Source organism: Vulpes vulpes, chromosome 16 (assembly GCF_048418805.1).
Source record: "Vulpes vulpes isolate BD-2025 chromosome 16, VulVul3, whole genome shotgun sequence".
Taxonomy (NCBI): domain Eukaryota; kingdom Metazoa; phylum Chordata; class Mammalia; order Carnivora; family Canidae; genus Vulpes; species Vulpes vulpes.
Window position 1 is genome coordinate 50,983,388 of NC_132795.1, and position 26,797 is coordinate 51,010,184.

Here is a 26,797-nt window from a genome sequence, read left to right on the forward strand (position 1 = left end):
TTGAAGTTAACATTTTATTGATGACCAGAGTAACATAAAAGATTTTTCATGCTTCAAAAAGAAAGTCTTAAGTGGGTCTCTGGCTTCTCTCTCGAACACAACACATCCTGACCAACTTTGTGTTTCCTGTTCTTAACTTTATACCTGGGAGAGTTCCAGCGCCATCAATGGGGAGTGTCATGAGATTTGGCAAGAAACATCACGTCAAAAATAGCAGCCCCTGCAAGGAGAGCAAGCAGGGTCCGAGAGCACTGCCCCCAGTCCAGCGCTTTCAGCCCCGGCTGACCCTGACGGCTCACACTGCCACAGGCCCTCTACAAGCTCTGCCAGCCTCGCTGCATGCGAACCCCAAGTGGGCCACAGGAAGAGACTTTTAAGAGACAAGAACAGAAAGGTTGGCCCTTACCCCATGGAATAAAAACTCGGAAAGCTTGAAATTTGTAACTAAAATTTGCAAACTTGGTCTTGTGCTCCACATGTAGCTTGGCAGCTGTGAGCCAGCGTGCGGACTCGCCCAGCACCGAGCTGCCCTCTGGGGTTCCTCCACTGCCGTCAGGCCTGCTGTGCTCTGGGGCAGCTCTGGAGCCGAAGTCACTAAAATTAAGTAATTCCAAAGAAGCCCATGAGCTGCTCTTCCTTTTTCAAAACATACCATTCTCAGCAGCAGATGTCGTGCCTCAAAGGAGCACCTGCACACACTTTACTATTTAACAATGCAACAAAAACTTTTAAGTTTTTTTTCTACAGTAACAGAGGTTTCCACATAAAAATTAGAAAATTTTAAGTGTCTAGTTTTTTTTTTCCTCTTTGGCAACTACTGTTGCTTAGACAGTCCTCACCCTCCCCTTTTCATTGACAAAGGGAGTGTGTCGAGCAGGAGCCAGGAGGCCCAGGATCTCCCTCCCCGCTGCTAGTGGTCCCTGAGGTAGGTGTCCGCCGGGCCTCACGGGAACCCTGACGTTCGTGCTTCCCCTCCCGAACAGTCAAACCACACAGTGGAACTTGCACCCAGCCTCCAAGGCCACACAGCCACATGGCTCTTCCAGGGTATGGGATGGTTTCAAAGTGAGAGATCCCACGTGGAATTCTTGAACATTCCTCAGCGTTCGGGTTATGGCACTGTGGTTACAGAAGGCTGGTTTTCACATTGCAGGTTTTATTGGTCCTAAACATTTCAAGACCCTCCAGCATCATCTGTTTCAACAAAATGAAAGGAATACAGAAATGTTAAACTCAGCTTAAAGGAGTATTTGCAAGAGGATCTCCATTTCAGACACTGTTGAGTTTATTTTCCATGCTACACACTTTCAAAGTGACTCCATAATGTTAACAGTAGCCCTTGTTGAGAAATGGCTTTGTGACCTGTACACAACAGCAGGGAATCTGCACCCGTAGATGTGGGTGCCCTTTTCCTTCTGAGAGGACTGGGAGTAGGTGGCTGTCACCAGACAGAGACAATTTCAACCTTCAGATGATAGCCCGCTGGAGAGCAGAGGAGTGTCCACAGCGGGATGGCTGTGCAGGTGACAGCCAGCCCACAGGGACAGCCAGAGCGTGGAACACAAACCCAGAGAGCTTCCTCTAGGGAGACACGACTGCCCAGAGCAGGGGTGCTGGCATCCAGGGGAACCCTGGGGGCCCCACTGGCTCAACTGCCGCTCTCCCCCAAAGCCCCAGCCAGTGAGCCCTCTGCCCCATGTGGGCCGCCCCACATGGGCCACACCACCCGGAGGCAGCCCTGGAGGGGGAGCCGCACGAAGAGCAGCACCACTACGGGCGGAGCATCTCCAGGTCTGCCTTCCTGATTATCACAAGTGACCAAGGAGCCCAGACAGGACAAAAACAAGAGGCAGGAAAGAGCCTAGTGGAAAAAACTACCTGTCCTGGAAGAAACGAGTCAAAGTGCTCATTTCATTTCTTTCATTTTTATTTGGTTACAGATGTCCCTACTGGCTGAATTCAGTCTAAATATTTGCCGAAAGACTTCAAAGAATTGTATTCCAAATGCTGAAGTGGCATTCTCCCCTTACAGGTCTGTGTGCTGAGGACCTGCTGCAGTGGTGGCTCAGTGTCCTTCAGGAAGGCTCACAGACACACCTCCAGCCACCACAGCCTCCGTCTCCTGCCACCAGTCCTGCTCGGGCACGACACTGCGCAGCCGCTTTTAAAAACTGCTTTTGTTGTTTGCTTCATTAGGGATCTTTCTATCAATAACAGACTATTTCAACAGCACATGTTCCTTGTGATGTAGAAGGAAAATGCAGCATCGCAGCACTCCTCATACATACCCACTGAGGATTAATTTAAATGTTGAGTAACAAGTACCTGACACTCAATATGCTTTGTAGTCTGAGAATCTCAGTGGGTTCTTAGAGAAGTGTTTAAGAGCATTTTACTTAAGTTTTCTTAGTTAAAGTAGTAAAAAATTAATACTGTTATCTGAAAATCCTCAATCCCAATGTTTTTAGGAATGGAATAGAGTCAGATAACCTGGGAATCTCTAGAGATTTGAAAACATATCACTGTCATGGGAGAAAAAAAAAGATTCTATGAAAGAGAATAAATCAGAAAACAAGAGCTCCCAGAAATTAACATTAAAACTCTCAAAAATTTAACCAGAGGCTAGAACATAATTTTGAGAACCGCCCAGAAAGTTTTTGAAAAAATAAAGACTGAAAAACGACAGGAAGACAAGAGAATAAACCAGAAATCAATCAACCGTAAATCAATCCATGAGGTCCAACCAGGACCATGAAGTCAAGGAACAAGGAACAGAGTCGAAAGAAAGTATCAAGGAAACCAGAGTTATCCCAGGACTGGAGACGCAGGGAAAGAATTCAGCAGGGACATAGAAAAGATTTCCACCTAAACACACCTTCATGAAATTTCTGAACATGAGGAAAAAGCTTCCAGATAGGAAAGCAACAGGTTACCCACAGGTCATGGAGACCTGGGTTGGCAACAAACCCTCTTCAACAGAAAACCCGACCCGACCTGTAAGACAGTGGAGTCCCTAGGAAAAGGAAGCAGCAGAAGCCCACGCACCAGCCACACTTGGAGGGTAAGGACCATGAGGGGCCCAGATGCCTGGGCCTCGGGGAGCTGCCCCCCCCCACGCGGAGTGGGACAGCCCGAGGGGTCATGGCCGGTTGGCCAGGGACAGGAGGGGAGACCCAGGCAGCAGCCTAGGAGGCCAGGAGCGGGGTGGGGGGGGCAGATGCGCACGACTCTGCACACAGCCCGGGGCGGAGCAGCAGCAGGCCAGGGTCTCAGGAAGGGGGTAGGCAGTATGACGGACAGAACGAGACATTAGAAACACCGCAAAATGTGATTTTTTTGAACAAGACAAAAAGAAATCTAGAAACTCCTCAAAAACTAAAAAAACAACAGCAGTAACTCCAATATGCAACAAGCAAAAAAACGCATTTTCCCTTGATACTGAGAACGTCCTGCAATTGGCACCAATCCCATTAACGCTGCACACAAGACAGAGAACCAAGAAAAAAAATATTTGCCTTCTTTTAACAAAAGTGCTTTTGTTTTCCAACTTTGAGACCCAACCTATGGGCCAACCAGAGGGCTCGCGTGGGCTCGGGCCATGACCACACCCAGCGCAGCCCGCAGAGGAGACACGGCGCGGGGGGTGAGGTGGCTGCGGGGGCTTGACAGGCAGGGCCCAGTGCGGATGCGGGAGTCCCACTCATGACGTGGGCAGCAGAGAGGAGGTGCTCTGGATCCCCGCAGAGGGGACCCCCACATAGAGGACCCCCGGGAGGATGGGCAGGCCGTGAGCAGCACCAGAGCCCCTGTCCCGAGGCCATGGACCGGACCCACTTACATAATCCGTTTAGTAAATCTCAGTCGGTGACAGGGGGAACAAGAAACAGGATTTGAAGTGGTTTTTCTGGAGATGGAGGGGGCCTATAGTCAGGACAGTGGTCAACCCCAGGTGCCAGGGGTGGGGGACAGGCTCCCAACAACACTGCTTGGTGAACTGGACACAATCCGGTGGCAGATGCGCTCTGTGAAATTTGAGGGCTGACCCAAGACTGTGCACCTTGTGTGTGTGTACTTGTTGCATCACACGCCTCCCCAGACATCCAGACGGGCTTCAGGCTGATGCCGGGCGCCACCCCCGTCACCCCCTCCAGGCCCTCCCGACCAAGCACAGGTGAGGAGAGCACCGTGCCCGCAGCCAACCCACAGCAGGCCCCACCACAGGGAAAGCACCATACCGGCGTCGGATTGCCTGGGCCGTTTTGAGACTTCCATTCCGTTCTCTTCCAGCTTCCTCTTGGCGCAGTCCTGACAAGCATTCCCTGAAAGGTGAAAACCTTTACTTACCAGCTGATCTCTTCTAGAATCCACCCTTCAAGGACCAGTTTATAAATCTGACTGCACTGAAGCACTGGCCAACAAGCCCTGCCAGGTGCCACAGATGATGCTTTGTCCAAAAGAGAAGGATGGACCCAGGAGTCACATCTAAGTGACAAAGTGACTCTAATAAAGGTGTCCTTCTGCAGGGAAAGGAGGCAGAAATGGAACGCAGAGCACGACGCTTTCAGGGGTCTCTACGCTGAAGCCCATCCACCACGCGCAGGGCACCCGCACCAGACCCGCCGAGGGCGCGGGGCCGGTGCACAGAGGCCCCTCTCCCCCACCGCCTGACCGAAGCGCACAGCCTGCCACCAAGTCCGCTGGGAAGACGCTGGCCGCTCCTGAGCTCGGTCCTATCTTGCGAATTTGTCAACAGCCAGAGTTGAGCCTAGCAGCAAGGACCTTCTCCTTTCCAGCAAGCAGCGCACAGAAAAACTTGATGTGAAAAGGTCAGAACTTTTGCAATAAACATCTCAGAAGGGGCTGGGACAACGCTACTACGCCTTAGACCCCATGGTAAAATAGGACTCTCATTCCAATTGCCCTGCATCTCTCGCTTGCGGGACAGTATCGTCAGGTGCCAGCAAGTGACCCCAGTTTACGCTGCCCCTGCCAAAGGGACGCGAGTTTAATCTCTCTACTGTCACGGGGACCGTAGAGGCACAGCCGGCCAACATCTCTGGCGGGGCTGTCTGAATACAGGCTAGGTATTTACTGCGAGAAACTTTCATGATTCTACGATGGCAGGAAGATAATGGAACGTGTAGGCAAAAAACAGGCTGGTAAAAATCAAGATCTGCTTTACCCAACAGTGTGGTGCTGTCCACTCGGTCAGCATCTGGAGAAGAAAGGAAAACAGTCAGCAGAACCCAGACTTCACGTGCTCGTCCTCCTCGGGCCAGTGGCGGGGACAGCGGACAGGCCTACTCAGGCAGCGCCACAGCAACTGGGAACCTCAATACCAGCTCTGGGGAGCCGGGGGACCCCGGCCAGCAGGCGGCCCTCCTCTCCTCCACCCAGTGTCACTGTGAGGACCGAGGGAGGGGTGGCATGGGCTGGCCTGGCCCACAGGGAGAAAGGGTCTGGGACCCACCATCACTATCATGACCATCATTGCTGGGACACCACCCTCTCCGGTCAAGAGAGGTACTTCAAAAACCTACATACAGGGACCCCTGGGTGGCTCAGCAGTTCAGCACCTGCCTTCGGCTCAGGGTGTGATCCTGGAGACCCAGGATCGAGTCCCGCATCGGGCTCCCTGCATGGATCCTGCTTCTCCCTCTGCCTGTGTCTCTCTCATGAATAAATAAAATCTTAAAAAACAAAACAAAAACCTAAGTACAACATCCTTGAAGGACCCGATCACCAATTATAAGTCCAAAAGATCTTTTGGCCCCAAAAGCTTGTCAAATCCTCTCAGCTGTCTGGGCTCGGGAATGGGGCCTCCGCCGGGTTAGGAAGGCACCCAGAGGCACCCTCCGAGGCCCGAGCTCATGTGGGTGTCTGTGAGGCCCTGGTCCTCCGGGGAGCCATGCATGCAGAGGCAGGAGAGGCTGTGGGTCACGTAGGGTAACCTCTGGTCCTCTCCAGAGCTGGGCCCGTGGTCCACTTTGGGACACACTGGATTCCAGTCCCAACTCCAAACTCTCTGAGAGCTACCTGGACAAGTGATTCATCTCTTTGAGTTGGTCCTGCATCTGTCAAATCATCTAGTTTCTGGCCATGGATACTGTCACTGAAAATGAAGGTCAATAACGTAAAACGCAGAGTTTTACGAGTGAGCATCTGTCCCTGCTTCTCCTCCGCCGAGGAAATGGGCTAACGCCCTAACTCTACTTTCCTTCACGGACATGCAACTTAAACTGGTCCACCTGCTAATCACTCGCAATTCTCACTAGGACTAGCGGGGAGAGACAGAGCTGCTGGACCACGTGTGCCTCCGGTCACCTGTGACCCTGGCCCCCAATTCCCCTGCCCAGGGGGTGGGGAGCGGGGCTACGTTCTCGCTGTAGTTAAATCCAGCCAGTCCAGACCTTTCCAAGTTTGCCATCATCCATGTTTTAGGACCCCAAACTCAAAGCCATTAACCACCTTATGTCGGGATGACCAATTTAAGACCGGCTCCATTATCGAGGTCATTCCTGACAGGTCCCCAGCAGCTGGGCCAAGGAGACTTACATGTTGCACGCACTGCAATGGGATAAAGATGGTATTTGCAAAAAAGTGTAAAAGTCTTCATGAGATCATTCTGTGCCTCTGCAGTTTTAACTTGTAAAATGCAGTGAGGAGACAGGGTAACTGAGGCTCTGCGCTTCCCAGGGTTTTGGCGTCTCCACTATGGAGCTGGCGGGGTGTGCCGTCTCCTGGCTAAGGATACCGGAAGCGTGGCAAACACTGACTGCCATCAAACAGCTTTAAATGCTCAAGTCCTGTGCGGAGATCACCATCACACTGACTACCTTGACCTTCGATTTTACACACGCATCTTTTTAAAGGTAACTGGAGGGCTGGGGAGCTTAGTGGTATGAAAACTCCATCCCCATTTTATTTTCTGTGTGTAAATTGTATCGCAAAAAAAAGGAAAAACTGAAAAGAACTCCATTAATGTCATGCCTGGAAAAAGCAAGAAAGAAATCCCCTACCTGGACTGCGCTGCCTGCAGATCTGAGTGGCAAGGTCCTGCACGTAGCCAGGAAAGTAGTCAAAACAGTCCCCGTAGGACACGACTTTAATCCCATGCAAAAGCATGTCCGCTTGATGCTTAAAGAAATGGTCTTCATTCTCCTTGAGCACAAGCATGTAGTGCTCCAGCTCCACCTTGTTCGGCACTGAGTACAGGAAGAGAGCCTGGAAGATCTGGTCCCGGAGGGTCTCCCCGCAGCCCACAAACAGGAAGGACTTGGTGCGGTACAGGTTCTGGAGGACTTCCTGTGGAAAAGCCAACGAAGAGCCATGGATGCTCACCTGAAAAGTGGTACAACCCTAGGCCCGAGTGCCGGCTGCATGTCTACGCCTTCAGAACGCTGCTCGGCAATGGGCCCCTCCCACCAGCTACACCAGGGACAGAGCAAGAGGCAGCACACACTCTGCAAGTCAACCCAGCGCAGCACTCAGCAAACAGAGGCCCAAGCTGACCGGACGTCCCTGCTCAGCACTCGTGGGAGCCCCTTCCTCTCCAAGCCAGGGTAATGGGTACAGCCCCCATCAATGTCCAGTGTCATTGTGCCTCAAAGTAAGGAAAGCCTAATGCCCACCCACCCACCCACCCAGCCATCCTGTGGTGCAGCCTAGCAACTCAAATCTTCGGGGATTATGTACAATTTTAAATTCTTAAAACATGAAATAAAGACATTCCATTTGTTTCTGTTCAGAACTGTGCACATCCAACACTTGGGAATTCATGTGTCTGCATGGATCACAGATGGGAACCAGAGACTGCTGTCAGGAGAACAGGGGTTTTGGGAATGAAGGCAAAAGAGCTGAGGAAGGAGGGGACCCATGACAGTGATCCAAGGGAACAGGCAAAAGGGGCCGGCAAAGATTCAGGGGGTCACTCAGGCACGCAGCAGAGAGTCAGCACTTCAGACATCTGACACCCTAGTGAGAGGGCCAGGGTCCACCCAGCCATTCTCACAGCCTCCCACGAGCATCCCTGACCCCCAGAGGGGCACCAGTCCAGTCACCCATCAGGCCACGCCTGTGCCATGGGCCACAAGCCGGGTCAGCCCAAGGACAGGAGTGCCTGACCCCAAGATCAGCAGGGACTCAGTGAAGGTACAGTGGTTTCTAAATGCACTAATCAAAAACTTCATAGAAAGCTGAAAAGCAGCTTTTCCACACTTCATTTTGTCCAGGATATCAAAACAGCTTCACAGAGAATGAGGTTGTAAAATGAGGTTTCGAAAGCGAGAGAGAAAGACTGCCAAGTGGAGAAAGGAAAGGAGGTGCCTGAAGGAAAACACACGAGGGTAGTGGGGTGGGGGGGTGGGGTGGCCCGAGAGTCCGCACAGATGGTGCCGGGTCCATGGGCCACGCTGGAGGCTCACGGGCACCGTGGAGCACTCAGGACTCACCGCGTGAGCACTGGGCATCCGTGCGAGGCGCCAGCCCCTGGAGATCCAGCTGAGAACAGGGCCAGCTGTGTGCCCCACAGGGCAGGCATGCCTGGAGGCCGGGAGCTACCTGCACTGCCACCAAGTCCCAGGGGACACCACCAAAGCCTAAGGAAGGGGGGCCGTACCATGACTTCTGGGTCTTGTGTAACATCTTTATATCCCGATGGATCCAGGACCATCCCACAGGGATCCGTGTACAAGCCATGAATATGAAGAACTCCATACTTGATGTGCCCTCTTGCCCACTGAAGGACCTGTCAGAAATCAAGCCAAGACAAAGGGGAAAACCGGGTATTATTCAAAACAGAAGAGGAAAATACCTAAATTGGATTTGTGGTTTTTTTCAAACCTCTTTGGAAAGAATGACAGAGATACTTCACGTCATAGTGCTACACAAAGCCTAAGAGTGATCAGCTGTTGGCGCTGGTGACTCCTGTCACATCAAAGAGGACTGCAGGGGGCAGCCCAGGTGGCTCAGCGGTTTAGCGCTGCCTTCAGCCCAGGGTGTGATCCTGGAGACCCGGGAATGAGTCCCACGTCGGGCTCCCTGCATGGAGCCTGCTTCTCCTTCTGCCTGTGTCTCTGCCTCTCTCTCTGTGTCTCTCATGAGTAAATAAATAAATAAAGTCTTTAAAAAAAAAAAAAAAAAAAAGAGGACTGCAGGACAGCCACAGACAGCTGCGAAGAAGCCACCTCCAGCACCCAAGACCAAAACACACGGTCAAGGCTGGTGACTTTAGGGGACTAAGGGGACTTCTAAGTGACACATTGCATTTTAATTACCGCTGTGTATATTAAAATGCAGTTGTGTTTACACCCAGAAAAAAACATATGAAAAAAATAAATTAGCAAATAGCTCTATATTGATTTCATTTCAAGATCTAGAATAGAGGTCTTTAAAAAGAGTCACATCAGGGCAGCCCAGGTGACTCGACAGTTTAGCGCCACCTTCAGCCCAGGGCCTGATCCTGGAGACCTGGAATCAAGTCCCACGTCGGGCTCCCTGCATGGAGCCAGCTTCTCCCTCTGCCTGTGTCTCTGCCTCTCTCTGTCTCTCATAAGTAAATAAATAAATAAAATCTTTAAAAAAAAAAAAAAGAGGCACATCACACACACCGAATTTTATCCTCATGCCAGGGGCACCTTCACGGCGGCAGGTGGTCCCCACGGTGCCAGAAAACTGGACAAACCCCAACGGCTCTACTGGTGCAACCCAGACAGATGAGCCAGTGGGCACTTCAGCCTCAAGCCCTCAGCAATTTCCAGAGATGCTCTTTACAACAGCAAGCAAGCCTCACAGAGGGGACTAGTGTCACTAACAGCTCAGGAGAGGGTGGGACCCGTGACAGCACCAGCACAGTCCTAGCGGGCTGTCCCTTGGACACACGTGCCGCCCACCAGACTTGTGCCAAGCTCTGCAGGAAAGCAGCTCCGGGTCTGAACTGGCTGCAGCTGCATACTCACTCTGGGCCTCAAGGGGGCATAATCTCTAGGCCTTAGGTTCCTGCGTGGAGGGCAGGCCTGGCCGAGACCACCCTCAGGGTGCAGACACATGGGGTGGAGGCAGTATCGGTAATGACATAAAATCTTTAAGCAAATATGCAACAGATATAAACATGTCACAAAAGCAATAGTCAATAACACGAAACCATGATCCACCTTAGCAAGGCAAAACCAAAATGTTAAATTTTCACCTATTTTCACTTCAGCAGGGGAAATGTGTTTTGTTTTCTGGTAACACGGTGTGTTCACAAGACGTGGGAGGTGGATACCCTCCCACATAGCTGGTGGGAGGATGAACTCACTCTTTTTCTGGACAGCCAGCTGGTGATTCCTATCATCTAAAATACTCCTGCCCTCTGACCCCACAACTCTTCTAGGAATCTACCCTAAAGAACAGACATGGAAACATAAGGATTTTACTGCAGCATTACTTACAATTGTGGAAATATGCTAACGATAATAAAGAAAGATTAACGGTTATGTTTCAATGATTAAACTGCTATTTAAAAGCACGCTTTGAAACACAGCTTAAGGACAGCAAAATACTCAAAGTATAATATTAAGGGAAAAAAACCAAGATAAAAACGTTCCATATGGCATACTCCCAGTTTGTTAACGAAGGGACAGGACCACCCGAACCACGGCGCCAGGACCGGGGGCGACCTTGCTCGTGACTCTTACGGCCCCTACTTCCCACGAGGACTGTGATGAATCCACACAAGAAGCCCTTACGGACGTGCAGGACAGAACACACAACAAAACCAGAGCAGGCAGCAAGACGGGAAGGGCATCACCCCGTGGGAAGCCTGGGCCGCCTCCGAGGCAGTGCAGATCCCCAGCCGGCTCGCACCGCCTCCTCCGTGGCTGCCTCCCGCCCTGGAACCCGCGGGCCGCACCTTCGTCTTGTCCTTCAGGTCCAGAGACTCCATGGGCTTGCTCTGCTGCTGCCCAAAGATCTCCAGCAGGTTGTCATAGTTGGTGGTCAGCACCATGGTGCCCCTCTCCATCAGGCTGAGGATGGACTGCAGCACCAGCGGGTTCTGGATGTGCTGCTCCAGGTTGTCGAAAATCTCCATCAGGCAGTCCTGGAAGAAGTTGGGCTTGGTGTCGCCTGTACGCTAGGAAGAGGTGGAACAGGAGTTACAAACATCGTCTCTCATCAACCCCTGAGCAGCTAAGCAGTGATACTCTGGGCACCAGCGTTAAAAGAAGGAAACCCCTGACTCATACGAGTTTACTGAAACCCTAGAGGGAGACAGTTCCTGCACAAATACGTAAGTGATTGTCAATAGTGGCAAATGTTATGGGAAAGTAAGAAGAGAAAGGGGGCCAGGTGCTGCTGGGGGCAGAGGGACGACAGGTGGAAGGGAGGGCCTCTGCGAAGGGGCGTTTGAGCAGAGCTGAGGAAATGAGGGGCCTCTGGAGAGCGTGTCCCAGGCAGAGGAAGGAGCAGGTGCAAAGGCACTGAGGTAGCAACAGCACGGGTAGATCCAAGGGTGTGCAAGGGGCCCCTGTCGCAGGGCGAGAGCATGGCTAAGGTCAGCAGGTGAGGTGACCCAGAACCAGATCACGTGAGGCTCTGATGACCTCAGAGCGTAGGAAAGACTTCAGATTCCCCCCGAGAGTGCTGCAGGGGTACTGGTTTGTCTTTCTTGCTGGTAGAGGAAACAGTGTATCTTAATGGCATCTGCAGTTAGGTGCAAGGCAGTGGGGTTGACAGCGAGTGCGGAGGGATTCGATGGCTGGAGAGCGAGAGCTGGCCCCTGGATGGAGCAGCCGCGGTCTCAGAGGTCACTCGTGGCCTGCACGAGAGCTGCTTCAGTGGAGCGGTGGGGCCAAGCCTGGCTGGGATGGGCTCAGGAGGAGACGTAAGCAACTGGCAGCAGCAAATACGCAGAGTGCTTCTGAACAACTCTGAAGCTATGAAGGGGAGCAGAGGCCTGGGGCGGTGGCTAGTACCTGGGGGCAGGAGGTGTCGTGCATGCCAGTAAAACCGAACCTCCCCCAGGCATTCCATGAGCACCAGCTGCAGGGTCAGCAGGGCCAGGACTTTTGCATCACCACCAAATCCCTCAGCCTGCCCTCGGGACCGTCCATCAGAAGTCACCCCCACACACACCCACTGTACCATCTGGCTCTGTGGATGTCACAGGCCACAAGACCCTCCTGTGAGCACTTGTGGCTCCCAGCCAGCACTTTTCTGACAGTTGTTATCTCCCCAATCCCGGAAACCCTTCCTCTGTTCCCAGTGGGTCCATTGTCAGTAAACCCCCACATCATCCTCCTTCTGCCACTGAAAAGCTGGCCCTCGCTGGCCCTGAGGCCCTCACACTCGCTGGGCCTGGGGAGATGGGGAAATGGCTCACCGTCAGGTCACAGTGTCTGCTGATTTATTCATCCACTGAGATGACCCGTTTTGCATCGCGGCCTTTCCTCCACTGGCCTTATCCCATCTCTGCCAACCAGCCTACCATCACATCCCAAACCTGACACTATTAGGAGCAGGACCCTTCCAGAACTTCTGGCCCAGGCTCCCACTGTCTGACCCTGCAGCCCCGACTCCCAAGGCAGCACACCACCAGCTGGGTTACCAGGTACCCCGAGTCTGCCCCCCTGCCGACCTAACTCCTCCCACTCAGCAGCTTACACTCGCTATTTTTAGAATTTTTATCACTGCAACTACCTCCTTGAATAAGCTTCCAACCTTGCTGACCCCTTCCTGTGCTTTGCTGGATTTCCTGGCAACTTGGATACGACCCCTCCTCCCCCCACCACATTCCCACACCCGTTCTCAGCTGCTCAGCATGGTGGGGGGGACACAGTCGTTCCGATTGGTCTCACTTTAAGTCCTTATGAAGTTTTACAAAATACACACGTGAAGAGTAAGTCTCCACGAAGGTGGGCGCTCTAAGTGGGTTAAATGAGCGTCCACCTCGCTGGCCTCTCTCCACACGAACGACCTCACCTGACGGTGCCCCTGGCGCTGCCCAGCACTCCTACACCTCTCTGTCCACGGACGCAGCCCCCTCCTCCTAGGACAGGGCTCAACAACCCTGTCCATAAAGGACCAGAGAGCTACTGTTTTAGAACGTGGGCCTCACAGTCTCTGCCACAACTACTCAACTGCCCCACACACGATATGCAAACGATCCGTGTGGCTGTGGACCAGTAACTTCATTTACAAAACGGGCGGCGGGCCAGGTTTGGCCAGGACTGCAACTGGCCAGCCCTGGCCCAGATCCAAGTGGCCCAGTATTAATAGAACACCCCCCTGTGGGATAGCTGCCCCACTGAAAACCCTTCTCAGGCTCTGGAAAGCCGGGCAGGGCCATGTGTAACCTGGCAGTGGGAGATGTGGCTCCCTGTCAGGCCCTTGAGGGGAGGAGGCAGGAGCTCACCTCATTTCCCCCCAGCTGGATGGTGAAGACGGCAGAGCAGCAGGACAGGGCGTGGGCCCCCAACACTGGCACGCCACCTGCTCTACCGGGCTGCCGGCCCAGATTTTTATGTGAGAAATAAAAACGTGATCATCTGCAAGCCAAGCTGGGGTGTCTACAGCAGCTAAACACTTCCAGTCTCCCCAGGGACCCCAAAGACACCTTTTCATGCTTTCTGTGCAACACCTCCAATGCTTTCCCCCACCCCAACCCTCAGAGGATGGCTGTGCTTTAATAGATACTCGAGTAGCGAGAAGAAACCTGCCGCGAGCCTCTACCACATTATGTAGCTTCCAGCGTCTATACCAGTCCACACGGCTGACCCGGCCAAGCAGCGGCTGACAGCAGACCCCACACCTGCGCCAGCGCCTGATTCGAGGGCATCCCTCAGCAATGGCCCCCTGTTCCACCCTTCCTCTCTACTAGACCACTTCCACCTGCCGAGGAAGCCGCCCTACCTTTTCCTATCTTCAAAAGTTGGCAGGAACCACTTGTCATCTGAAGATACACGGCTGGCCCACTTAAACCAAAATACACCTCAAGGCTACCACTCCGCGGAGTACGAAATCCTAAGGCTTGTCCCTAGTGCGGCATGACGACATCCCAGAGCCCGTCCCAGACGCCGCACGTGGATTCAGGCCCGAGCTAGCACACACTCCTTGAGGAGCCCCACCGTGCGCCTGGCATCACCACTGCTGCGAGAGGTGCTATGCTAGTGAACCAGAAGCTTCTGGCCCAGCAGCCTCACTCTGCCGAGAACTAAACATGACATAGGCTTAAAGAAGTGTCCACGTTAGGGTCCCAGGTCGGGAGCACGTGGTCCCAACCCGGCCACAGGTTCAGAGAACCATGCTACCCCAGGGAAACCCAAAGTGCCTGTCTGAAAAAGACTTACAGGTGACATCTTCCGGATCAGATCATGGGCGACCACCAGCAGGTCCCGGTCCTTCGTCACTTTCCTGCGGAACTCCGCGACGTCCCCCGGGTGAAGCACCTCCAGCTGCTCAGCAGCCTCGATGACTGCCTCAATGCAGCTCCTCCATGAGCAGAGGGCTGGGATTCCCGGCGCCACCGCGGCACTGACGCCTGTCCCAATGACCAGCAGCAGCTCCTGGGGCTGCTTCCGGATGAGGCTTTTCAGAAACTTTCTACTTAAAACAACAGAAAGAACAGAAGTCAATGTGGAAAGTACTGCACCCACGGAGGAAAATGGTGTCTAGGAATATCTACGAATTGTGAGGTCAGACGGACCATAGGCCCCCTGCCCCCACTCACACCACCAGAAGACAGAGCCTGCACGTTATTCTTTTTTGTGTATTTATTTTACACGTCCTATCCTCATTCCTGGGACCCGGGGACAGTTGTGTCTTATTCATCTTGAGTCCCCCATGGTGTGAAGCACACATTTAAGTGATATATATGTGAACAAAAAGCTAGCAGTTTTAATTCCTTTGAAGCTGCCAAGAGCCTGTAAATACTAACCACGATGACAAAAACGATCCCTGCTTGCAGTGCCAGGTAAGAAACTTCCCAGCCAGAGCTGGTTTTCTGCCTCTTACGCACCGCAGCCCCTCCCAAGCTAACACTTCCTCATCTAGCATCACTTTGAACAAGCACGACTCGTGCTTCACTGGGGGTCAAAGAGTGCTCTCCAGTGAAGCATGGCACCCCAGTCCCCGAGGTGACCCTGGGATCACTCGTTGCTTGGTTTGGAGACCAGGTTACAGTCATTTCCTTATGCAAAGAGGAAACTGCCTTCTGGAACGTTTCTTACATCGCAGTGAAGGCTGGCCGCACAGCCCCCGCAACGTTCCCTCCTGACACAAGGTTCCGCTTCCACATTTGCTTCTGCAGGTGGCAGGTTAAATATAAATGACACCTCAGGAGACGTGTGACAGAGGCTATCTACCTGCGTGAAGATGTGGCTGACTTTATTTACCTTGACTTTTGTTCACTTCTGTTTGTTGTCTTTTCCACTGGATCCATCTGTAAATCCTAAAGAGAAACATTAGAAGTGACTTCCGTTTCCCAGATAGAAGTTCTTTTATTAGTACATGGAAGAGAGTTCAAGCTGGAATTAAAATCAAAGGTCCTGGATCCTTATTTATTTTTTTTAATTTTTATTTATTTATGATAGTCACACACACAGAGAGAGAGAGAGAGAGGAGAGAGAGAGAGAGAGAGAGAGAGAGAGGCAGAGGGAGAAGCAGGCTCCATGCACTGGGAGCCCGACGTGGGACTCGATCCCAGGTCTCCAGGATCGCGCCCTGGGCCAAAGGCAGGCGCTAAACCGCTGCGCCACCCAGGGATCCCCTGGATCCTTATTTAAATTAGAATGCCTAAAAAATGTCATAGACAAAACACATACTTCCCTAATGTTTCCTAAACCACGGTTCCCACCACCCAGGCCAGGCAAAGCCTCCTATTCAGATTCCCCGTAGCTCCACGCCAGACAGAAAAGGAACGAAAGTTCACACACACCCACCTAGACGGTGCAGTGGGCTCAGGGGTGGGTGTCCCCTTGCCGCCCCCTTTATGACTCTGCTTCCAGTTGACATGGACACAAATGACTTATCACAGAAGGAAGAAGGGCAAGTGGCCCAACAGAGCAGAGCCAGGAAGCAGTTTCTTAGGGGGGAGGCACAGACATGCTCTGCAGGGGGCAGTGCCCTAGTGCAAGGGAGCCCAGCCCCCTCAGCAAGTCTTCCCAGGCTCCAGCCCCCTCGGCCGTGCTGAAAGCCAGTCCAAAAAAATTATCTAAATAAAAGGTCAATTCTTAGCTTTACATAAAACAAGAATCTTAAACCAGCTAGGTCTCTATTGCCGAACTACCTCCATGTTCTACAAATTTTGCAGAATCACTTTACCCCAATTCCAGAATATTTACTGTAAACAAGGAAACATAAAAATAAAGTTTAAAAAGCCCATAAACCACTACCTCAGCACGAACTGCTGCGAACAGGTGTATATTGCCTTCTAGATGTTTTACATTTTCCTCTCGTTGGAGTTCAAAAGCCATAACCTACTGTTTTCCATGCATTATAATCAAAGCATCTTCCTGACGACCATCTTTGTGCGCAAAGATTTTTTATCTATTTTGGAATTATTTAGGAGAGATTTTTTGAGAAGTGGAATTGCTGAGTTAAGGAATATAAACACTGTGAAATACTTGAAAACATACTGGCAAACTACCTCTCAGAAAAGCGAGTCAGCAGAATATGTGAGTGCCTGCTTCACCAGATCCTAACCAGCCCTGACGGAAATCCGCCTTTTTACATGTGTAGTCTTGTCTTTTTTAATCTCAATTAGAACCAGGTCACCAAAAATAATTTCCCAGGGTAAGTAAACAGGCTTAATCTCCCTGTAAGGATCATTAGATTTTAGAGCTAAATGGGATCCTCAGAGTATCCCCTGACAATGCACACACAATGTAGGCGCCTGGATGCCTCCTCCCACCCCGCCCTACCCTACCCCGCCTCGCCCCACCCCACCCCGGGGAAAGGGTTCAGATTCCTTTAAACTCCCAATGGTGTCTGTGACCTTTCCCCAAATGTTAAGAAATCGTAGTACACAGGCAAGAAAAATGCTGCTCACAGATGCCTGTCATCTGTCCAGGGAGAGGCTGGCAAAGTCAGGGCTGGTTCTCCGCCTTCACTCCATCTTCCTTCCACTACAAAGTTACTATCAGGGGATCCCTGGGGTGGCTCAGCGGTTTAGCGCCTGCCTTCAGCCCAGGGTGTGATCCTGGGGTCCCGGGATCGAGTCCCTGGGGTCCTGGGATCGAGTCCCACATCAGGCTCCCTGTATGGAGCCTGCTTCTCTCCTTCTGCCTGTGTCTCTGCCTCTCTCTCTGTGTCTATCATGAATAAATAAATAAAATCTTTAAAAAAAAAAAGTTACTATCAGAGCCATCAAAGTCAAATCTTTTTTTTAACCTACTAGATATTTTCTAAGGAAAGTAACATACTGGGGCTTTCCACTCTATTTGGACACCCTGGATCCCAGCCCTGAGATTTCAATGGCTGACCTAACTGTTCACCAATCCTGTTTTAACATCTATAAAATATGAAATGTGGCTAACTGACCCAAGTTTTGAAAGCTTGAGAATCTCTCATATGAAAGGAGCTCTGGAAGCTCAATTTGCTGAGTCAAACAGCTCAGGCTCTGACCTGCCAATGAGGCAGCTTTCCTAACCTCCCACTTCAGGATGGAACTTGAGACTCATTCCTACTCAATCCTATTGGACAAGTTAGTAGGAGATGCTTATCAGTTGACTAATCCAATGGCCTCCCGCCCCTGCCTCCCAAAATAACGCACATCCCTTTGACACAGTTACTCCTGGGAAGAAGCCTCTTATCTTAGCCTCCTCTACATAACATCTTAAGAGTAATCTTTAAGCAGTCACTGGTCAACCAAAGACTTAAGAAATGCCCCAATCTCTTTCCATGGTAAAGACTTTTACAAATCTACCTGTAGTTCTTTCAATTCTTGTGCAACTGCTTGTACCCGCACAAACTGGAAACCCAAACACTGCATTTACACATCTGCAAAACAGTATGGACAATTCAAACTTCGGTGGACAAGATTTAACTCCCAAATTACATGATTTCAAAGTTTTCCAAAGGAATTCATCCCTGTAAATACTGAACACTTACACACAACAGATTCCCAGCTCGCCCTCCAAAGCATTCTGCTGCTGGTCCAGATGCTCAAACCTCCTTCTCTGTCTGAGCCTGATCAAAGTCAGGAGCTGGCCCCTCAGCGCCTCAACCGAATCCCAGGCTCCAGCTTCAACAGGCAGATAGATGTGCCTCTAGACTTCCACACCTCTGTGCATCTTTAAGAAGCAAAGTAGCCAACAGGGAAGTCCCCAATTATATGAAGACTCCACACAAGCACTGTGATGAGCTGCACAGCTGCCCATATTTAGACATCGACGGCTCATTCTAACGCTGCAGGCTGGAGATACGACCTCACTTCCTGTTCTTTCAGCAGAGTACTCATCAGAGCCAAATCTCACCAGAATCTGGAGAGTACCCCCAAATCTCCTTCTTCTCACACCAAGGGCCAAGTAGGAGATTTCCAAAGCAACTAGTGCCAGATCCTAGAAGTTCCGGCAGGATGGCAAGCCCCAGCTGGTCTGCTCCCATGCTCAACACCACTCTTCTAAACCAATCGGATTCCAGACAGCAGCAACAAAAGCCTTCCGAGACCTTTGAGAAGCTGCATCTTTTGGTTTCCTTGGTGACCATGCCGTCACCACAGTGTGTAGGCCCAAAGCCAAGTCATCATAGCAACCTTTTTTTTTTTTTCAAGGACCTATCAGCATTTCCTAAAAGCAAACTCTGGCCCAATACAGATCTGTAGAAGCAGTTCCTGTCCTTTTCATCTAAAGCCAGGAATAAAAGTCTTCACAGGGTGTCTTCTGCTTAAAATCTGAGATCATGAGTATTTTATGAACTAGCTTCAGAGTAGCCAGAGACTGCCAGCATCCAGCACAAAATAAATGTTCACCACATTGGGTCCAATGCAAGAGAATCAACTAAGAACATGGCCCTTGTTATTTACAACTAGCAAGACAAAGTCCCCTCCCAACTCCCTAACCCCACTGTGCCAGATGGTTCATGACCTTCCCCTGCCATCATCCTTCCTGACCATGACTACGTAGAGGCCCCACACTTCTAACTCTGGACCTCATTGTGTGACTTCTCCAGCCAACAGGAGATGGGAGGGCAGGCAAGCAAGCATTTCTTAAGAGCTTTGACTCTGGAGCCAGCCCTCTTGGAACTCGGGCCTGCAATGCACAGTCTAGCCTCCTGGGAGGCTGAGGCACACCATCCAACTATCCAGCACCCGTCCACCCAACACATCAAAGGCTACCTGGAGCTATTTGGTGCCAGCCAAACAGCCAGATCACGAGAGATTGCAGTGAGGCCAGCTGAAGACCTGCTGGAGCAGGCTCGGACGCCAATCTGCAGAACCGACCTTTGTTGGAATTACCTCACTGTTCTCCACTGCTAGGAAGGGCGCAGGGATGGAAAAGGCAAAAGGGTCAAGAGAAGGAAAAAAGAATGGATCAAGGAGTGTTCCAATCGTAGTTTTGAGGGGGAGGGATAAAATGTCAAGAATAGTCTTTATGAAATTAGCATAACAAAAAACTTATTGAAACAAATTATTTTCTATTATAAACTACACTTTCCTTTTACAAGCACAAACCACAAATGAGAATCTGTGGGGTCCTCAAAAGTATCCTTAGGAAAACCTCTTCACTTCTCTCTATAAATGAATGATATGCGTTTGGCGCAGCATAAGAGCAGAGAGATGAGAGCTCTCAGTGAAGAGGGATGTACACTCAAAATATATTCCTCTCACACAGCAGGGGAAGGGAAGATGCAAGTATCTGTCAAGGTTTCCTAAAGCTGGCTTCTCCCCTCACCTGTAGCCAACCCACAGTCATGGAATGAGGTGCTCCCTGAACATGTGGAAATACATGACTGGCAGCAGGGCAAGGCGTGGGTATTAGGTACTAGCCACAGTCAGGCCCTGCCGCTGTTACAAAGTAACCCAGGCTGAGAAATCATGTATAAATGTGCTGCTCGCAAAGACAGAGACTCGGAAATGGAGTTGACCCTTGAACAATGGGGAGGAGGGACGGGTTAGAGGCACCCTGCATGCTTGAAAAGCTGCGTCTAACTTTTGACTCCCCAAAACTATAATAATAGAAAGAGCCACAAAGTTTGCAGAGAGATGAACCGTTCACGGGGAGATTAGTGCACACATCATTTCAGGCAGATACGGGCAGTTCTTGAACTCGCCACAAGAGCAATAGGAAGCAGCCACCTAATAAGGACAGTACAGTATCCCTGCAGTGCATTCGATGCAGTTACAGTTAATACTGCATCTCTATTTACATTCTCTTGACCAAGAATGAAGTCATAAGTCTGTAAGTTTTGATGAATTTTGACTTCTTTTATAATAGATTTGTGCATCCTTTATGGTGGTAAATGACAAAATAGACTAGTATCTACAACTATTTTATGCATTCATGACATATCTCTCTCTGAATTTTTTTAGTTCAAGGCTTTGCAGCTTGTCTGTTTTTTTCAAACTGTCACAAATCTCAAAAGGAATTTCCAATGTATTTACTGAAAACAAACTGCGTGTAAGTGGACCCACACAGTTCAAACCTGTGTTGTTCAAGGGTCAACTGTATTAGTATTAAGTGTAATCCACAGCATCAGTGTGGTTCCTAAGGACTGGAAAATCCTAAGAGGAGGCCAAAACCTAGCCATTGTACTCTGGCTACACTCAAGGCAAGCCTGGAAGCCATAAAGCAAGCGCTTCCCAGTGCGTCTCCACCTATGGGCACACTAGAGCAGCTACCAAAGCTCTTGACGCAAACACTGGTATTTAATACTGTCCTCTCCTTTTACTCTGATGTCATTCCCACAAACTGCCTTTTTCACAGCAACCTGGCTCCGCATGCAGACGTGGGGGTGGTGGACGCAAAAGCAGAAATCACTGGGTAACAAAAGTTTTCAAGTACATCTGACGGCCATACTTCTAACCACAAATGAATCATCTGGGAGTGATAAATGTGCTTCTGGTGAGTTTGATTAGCATGACTAAGTTCGCCTGACGTGGAAACAAGGTGCGAATGGACAGCAAGCTTCCAGAACTACAAGAGACTTAGCCCTGAGACCACAGCAACCCCAATATGGGGGCAGCCCTGGAGCCGCTACAGAGAAAACACAAGATCTGGACTTAAGAAAATGCCACCACTTCAGGAGCAGGGGCCATCTCTCTGTGAACCTGTGTTTCCAAACGTGTCAGCTGGGAATTCCACCTCCCACACCGCTCACTGTTGCACAAACTTCAGTTGAGTCAAAGACCAAAAAGGTTCTTGATCGGCTGTAAAGCGTTGATCACCATAAACCACCGCGGCAGCAGCTGGCTGCCCTCAGCATCAGGGGGCTCCCAGCTCAAGGCTCTGGTTTCCAAGGCAGCAAGCACAACCACACACTCACTTAGCCACAGTTCTGGTCAAACTTCCTCCCAGCCATTACTAACAAGGGGTCTTTACGATGAATGTTTTTTCTTCATTTTACAGAAAACACAGAACCTTGATTTGAACACCTGACACTAAACCAATCTTTTTTTAAATGTGGTCAAAATAAATTAACAACAGAAAAAAATGCATCTTGTTAGCAGTTATAATGCATTCGTTTGCATTTTTAACAGTTATAATGCCTCTAGCGTTGCCTGGGCATATACCCCAAAGGAAGACAAGAAAACCCACCACTCATAAAAAACGTGAACGTCACAGTTTGGTTCAAATGGCAACATTCGTTAGTGACATTTTCTGTACCCTTACTAGATTCAGGGGAAAGTACTTCACGTGCATCATCTCACTTCATCCCATCAGTAACCCGGCAAAGTGCTCACTACTATGGCCCCTCATCGGGCGAGGCAACAGTAAACCTTTCCCAGAGACCGGTCACCATGGTGAATACAGTCCTGTGCATTTTCTCCTGACTTGGGCCCAGCTCAGGATGGCAAACATACCCGACGTTTTATCGTGAACCCTGGCAACCTCTGAAGTGTTTGCTGTTTTAGTTTGTCCATCAGACGAGACGCGTCAAATTAACTCAAATAGACACGTTACTTAATGATAAGCTAATAACGGTAAGATACACACCCACAAAGGCCAAAGGCAGGCTGAACCACCGGCGTTGAGCCATCCCCAGAAAAATAAGAGATGTTCTAGAAAGTAAACCTCTAATGAGATGTGACACTACAGAATTCTAGAGCTGGGGGGATCCAAAAGGTTATGGGATGCCAGATGCCCTAATTTTAGAGAAGTGAAAATGAAGACTCTGGGAGGTAGTGACTTAGCTCCTCTCCCCCTCTCCAGCCCCCCACCGAGGACTAAGGGGCAAGCTAGAAAATTGCTCCTGCCTCATGGCCCCTGACCTTGCATCCTGGGGCATTACCTGCTCCCCCATGGGAGCAAAGCTTCATCTCAAGTACTTACTGCATCTAAGACACCTTTTGTACCACCAACTCCTCACAGGTAACAAGCCACAGTGTCTAGCTGACCTGCAGTTTCACCTGCTTTCTTAGCTCACTTTCCAGAAATGCTAAGAGCAACGGCCGCCGTGATGAAGGTCTAAGAGGCAGCAGGAAGAAGCTGCAGGCAAAAGCAGCAGCTCCCAACAGTTTTCTGTTTGGTCTAGGCTGGCTCACCACCCCACAGTTCACACAGACTTCGGCCTGGGCAGACCAGACCCGGAGCACTGGGCAGAAACCAGGGCCGCCTCAAAAGGACTTCTGTCTCCGGGCAAGGAGAGGCTCCAGGCTCCTGGCAGGGAGGAAACAGGGTCTGTGGAAAGAGCCCAGCCCGAGGAGTTCCACACCCCACTCTGGTTGTACTACTTAACATGGGGATAGGTTACTTACTCTGGGTCTCTATTTCCTTTATCTGTAAAAAAGGAATCCTATGTCATGTCTCCTAGGGTTGCTGGAAACATTAAAGGTAACACTTAAAAGAACACAGACTAGAACAGTATGCTTCCCACTACACCCTGCATGTGACTGGCTGCCCTTCCTGGATTTAATTAGTTAAAATTAAATAAATCTACAAATCCAGTTCTTCAGTCCCACCAGCCTTATTTTAAGTGCCTGATAGGTGCACGGGGCTAGTGCCTTGCAGAGCACGGATGCCGAACATTTTCACCACCACGTGAAATTCCAGGCCACCGCCTGTGTCCTCCTGAGAGCCACCCTGCCTCCAGTCCCACACAGTCTCCAGAGAACAGGACCCATCCGAACTTGCCTCTCGTTCACGGACTTCCCATCTCTTCAGGGCTCCTAAGTCCAAAGTCCAAACTCCAAACCCTGTATCCTATTCCATCTCCAAGAACCTGCTTCTTCACACTGCCTCCTCTCCCACCCCATGCCATGTGTGCATCTCCTGTGTGGTGCTGGGCTCCCACCCCAATGCAGTGACCCCGAAGCCCCAGAGACCACCCACCTTTTGAGGAAAAGGACAAAACCTCTCCTACTGGGACTACTAAGTTCCAAAGTCCATTTCCAGGCAGGAAAGTGTAGGCTCAGACAGGAAAGAGCTGAACGGCAGTCTCTGGGGTCTAGCCTTGAGAGGCCCAGCCAAGGTCTCCACTGCCCCCACCCTGGTCCGGGACCCCTCGATCCCTCACCTCGCTTCCTCCTGCTGCAACAGCCAGTGATTGCTATAAACACAAAAACCATTCCACTCCCCTAAACCCCTCAGCAGGCCCCGACTCCGTGCCTGCATCCTGATCCCCCCTGCCCACCCTCTTCTTTACCACTCTGAGTCCCAAACCCTGCACTCTGCCAAACTTCCCGATTTCCCCATTCTGGTCTCCCTGGAATCTCCCTCAGTCCTCCCCACTGACCAACTCCTGCCTTCCTTCAGCCCTGAGCCCCGTCACTGTCTCCTCCGACGATAGGAGCAGCCGCAGTTCAAGAAAGGAGCAAGGGCATGAGTCTCAGGGAACAAAGCTGGATTCACCCCACTTATGAGTCCCACCCTGATGACCTTTCTGTTAAGGCAGCAGTACATCTGCAGCCGTCCCCTGGGATGGCTCTCGGCTCCAGCCACCCCTGCTTCCAAAATCCGCTGTGCTTGGTGGCAACACCGCTCTGCGTTTTCACACACAGTCCCCTTCCCAGGACTGGGGCAAACTTCTCAACCTCAACCTTCAAGATCAGCACACCTGTTACCGTGGGCCTCCCTCCCCTCTTGAGGGAGCTCTCCCCAACACCACTTCCTGAGAATCAGGCTCCCACCCCAGCTGGGCTCAAGGCCTATGCGGTGATCATCACCCCAAGGAACCACCTGCTTGCTTCACGGTCCTCCCCCAGGTGACCCTGCCCACATGCGGCCCTGAGAGCAAGGACTCCGGCATCTCTGGTTCCGGCACCAATTCCTGGAAACTACTGGGCATTCAAAAAAAAAAAATAATAATAATAATATATATATATATGTTAATTCCACAAATGAAAAAATTAAGCCAAGGAGACAACCTCGGAGCCCCATCTGCTCCAACTCCCCACCTGCGCGGCTGCCCCTCCCTCCGCGACCTCAGATGGCTTCTCTAGACTCTTCGGGGCCACAGGAGTCTCGGCAACAGCATTAAAAGTTAATCACTGTGGCTGCTCGGGCCTCAGGCAGCAGTGAACACAAATGGAAACGTGGGCGCCGAGGTCACAGGCCCGGCGGGGCTGCAAGGGGTCGTCAGCCGCCCCAGCAGCCGCCCGACTCCACCGTAGCATGGGGGGGGCACCGGACGCGGAGCAGGTGACAGGTGACAGAGGAGGTGCGGGCCCGGGTCGCGGGAGGGCGCCGAGGGCCTGCGCGCCGGGCGATGACCCGGGCGGGCTCAGGGGGCCCCGGGCGGCCTCGGGGGCCCTCGGGGGGTCCCGGCGTCCGGGAATCCTGAGGCTCTGCGGCCCCGCGGTCCTGGGAGCGGCGGGGGTCGGGGAGGCCAGGGGCTGCCAAGGGCCTCGGGGCGGGCGGCCCGTAACGGCGTGGAGGGGTCTCGGGGCCCGCGGGGGCTCTGGGCCCGCCCCCGCCCCCCGCCCCCCGGGCCCCTCACCGCGGGCGCCTCACCTGCGGGCCCGGCTCCCGCCGCCGCCTCCCGCTCAGCGGTGCACCGCGATCCCGGGCTCCGGGCGGCCGCGCGCTCCCCGGCTGGGCGGGGCCGGCGGCGGCGAGGGCTGCGCGCGCAGCCCGGGGGCGGGGCGGGGGCGGGGACCCGGGGCGGGAGCCGCCGCCTCCCGGTGAGCGGCCGCCGCGCCGCCGCCAAGCCTTCCCCGCCCCGAGCCCAACGGCCCCGCGGACGCACAAGCCCCGCCCCGTGGGCCCGCCCCCGGCTCTCCGGCGCAGACGCGGTGGGGGACGCGCCGAGCGCTCGCGCCTTCGAACCCGCGGGTCTGCGCGTCCTCGCTGCTCCCGTCGGGAAAATGGGCGCAGGCGCACTCTGCGGGGACCCGGGGAGCGACTCCGTGCGCCCGGAAATGCCCGACGCTGCGGGTGCCTGTGCGTGTGCGCGCGCCTCCCGCGGTCAGGCCTCCCCTCCGCGCCATGACCCCCGGACCCCCGGTACCGCCCTCCGCACCCCGACCCCCGGAGCCCCCCTCCGCGCCCGGACCCCCGGTACCGCCCTCCGCACCTGACCCCGGACCCCCCCTCTGCGCCCGGACCCCGGAGCCCCCTCCCTGCCCGGACCTCCGGAGCCCCCCTCCACACCCGCACCCCGGAACCCCCCCTCCGCGCCAGGACCTCGGGGCCCCCTCCGCACCCTGACCCCCGGAACCCCCCTCCGCATCCTGACCCCCGGAACACCCTCCGCACCCCGACCCCGGGAGGACCCCCCCCTCCGCGCCCCAGATTCGCGCTGCGGCCCAGGGAGTCCTGCCCAGCGCTGTGCTGCCTGAGAGCCCTTCGCACCCCCTGGAGCAGCGCGCCTGCTGTCCTCTCCCCCTCGTCCCTCCCGTCCCTCCACGGGGTCCCCAGGTCCCCGAAGTTGCGCGTACCCGGCGGCCGTTGCCCAGGTGCCCGTGAACGCGCCAGTGCCCTCCCCAGGTGCCCCGCCATCCGGAAAGGCTCTTCCCAGAGGCTGAGAGTGGCCTCGGCTGGGTTCGCTCCGAGGCCCTGTGACCGGTCCTCTCTGTCCCCGTGAGCCGGGGGTGCTGGAGGGAACTCAGAGTCATGCGTGCGTGGACTGCGCCCCCGGAGCGCGCAGCTGGGTTCCCCCGCCTGGCGATCCTATTTCTCAGGGGCCCCCTCCTCCCCTCGTCTACCCCTGGACCGGCCAGGCCGAAGAAGCCCCAATTCGGTCAAAACCCGCCTTGGCTGCCCTGCCTGGCCTGCCCTGCCCTGCAGAGCCAGTCACAGTTAACAATTCTTCCCCCCTCACCGTAACCCACCCCTGCCCCCCCCCCACCCCCACCCCCAGCCTGGGCCGGGGAAGCTGGTGGGATGCAGCAGCCTGTGCACCGGCCGGCTGAGCGGGGAGGGGGGTCAGTGGCTTGGGAGAGAACCAGGCAGAGGTGGCCCCTTGCGCTGGCGGGGCGCTCACCCGAGCCCTCCGTCTGTGGGTCCATGCCTCGGATCAGCCCTCCGGGCAGCGGGGTGAGGGTCACACCATGGCCATCAGTGCCAGGGGGACCCAGAGGGGCACAGCTTGTCTCTACTGGTGGAGAATCACTGGGTGCTGGTGCCGCCTGCTGCCCTGAGCATTGCCGGGGTAGATAGGGGGCTGGCCTGCTGGCGTGTGGGTCACATGGTGCCCAGTGCGGCACCAGCTAGTCGCCTGTCCC

At 52.9% G+C, this 26,797-nt stretch overlaps 1 protein-coding gene across 13 annotated transcripts; it reads right to left on the bottom strand.

The window, feature by feature from the left end:
- FAM118A (family with sequence similarity 118 member A) lies at positions 1-25,193 on the bottom strand. 13 transcript variants are annotated; one of them, XM_072742568.1, is made up of 9 exons: positions 25,086-25,178; positions 15,372-15,427; positions 14,328-14,580; positions 10,892-11,113; positions 8,618-8,746; positions 7,020-7,305; positions 5,183-5,215; positions 4,236-4,319; positions 1-1,194 (listed from the first exon to the last, which is right to left on the bottom strand). In XM_072742568.1, the coding sequence occupies exons 2-9, from the start codon at positions 15,416-15,418 to the stop codon at positions 1,175-1,177; spliced, it is 1,074 nt and encodes a 357-aa protein (XP_072598669.1). In that variant the 5' UTR covers positions 15,419-15,427; positions 25,086-25,178; the 3' UTR covers positions 1-1,174. The 13 variants fall into 13 exon arrangements, with proteins under 13 accessions (XP_072598669.1, XP_072598667.1, XP_072598670.1 ...); XM_072742566.1 differs by having other exon boundaries at positions 14,328-14,583; positions 25,086-25,170; XM_072742569.1 differs by lacking the exon at positions 25,086-25,178 and adding an exon at positions 18,088-18,636.
- Positions 25,194-26,797: the final 1,604 nt, after the last annotated feature.

Bases quoted from the DNA above. Each gene is read 5' to 3' on its own strand.
- FAM118A (XM_072742574.1), bottom strand. From the start codon at position 15,418: ATGGATCCAGTGGAAAAGACAACAAACAGAAGTGAACAAAAGTCAAG. The intron at 14,584-15,371 runs GTAAATAAAGTC...TGTTGTTTTAAG, and splicing joins AGAAGTGAACAAAAGTCAAG to TAGAAAGTTTCTGAAAAGCC. The intron at 8,747-10,891 runs GTGCGGCCCGCG...GATTTCTGACAG, and splicing joins ACCTGAAGGACAAGACGAAG to GTCCTTCAGTGGGCAAGAGG.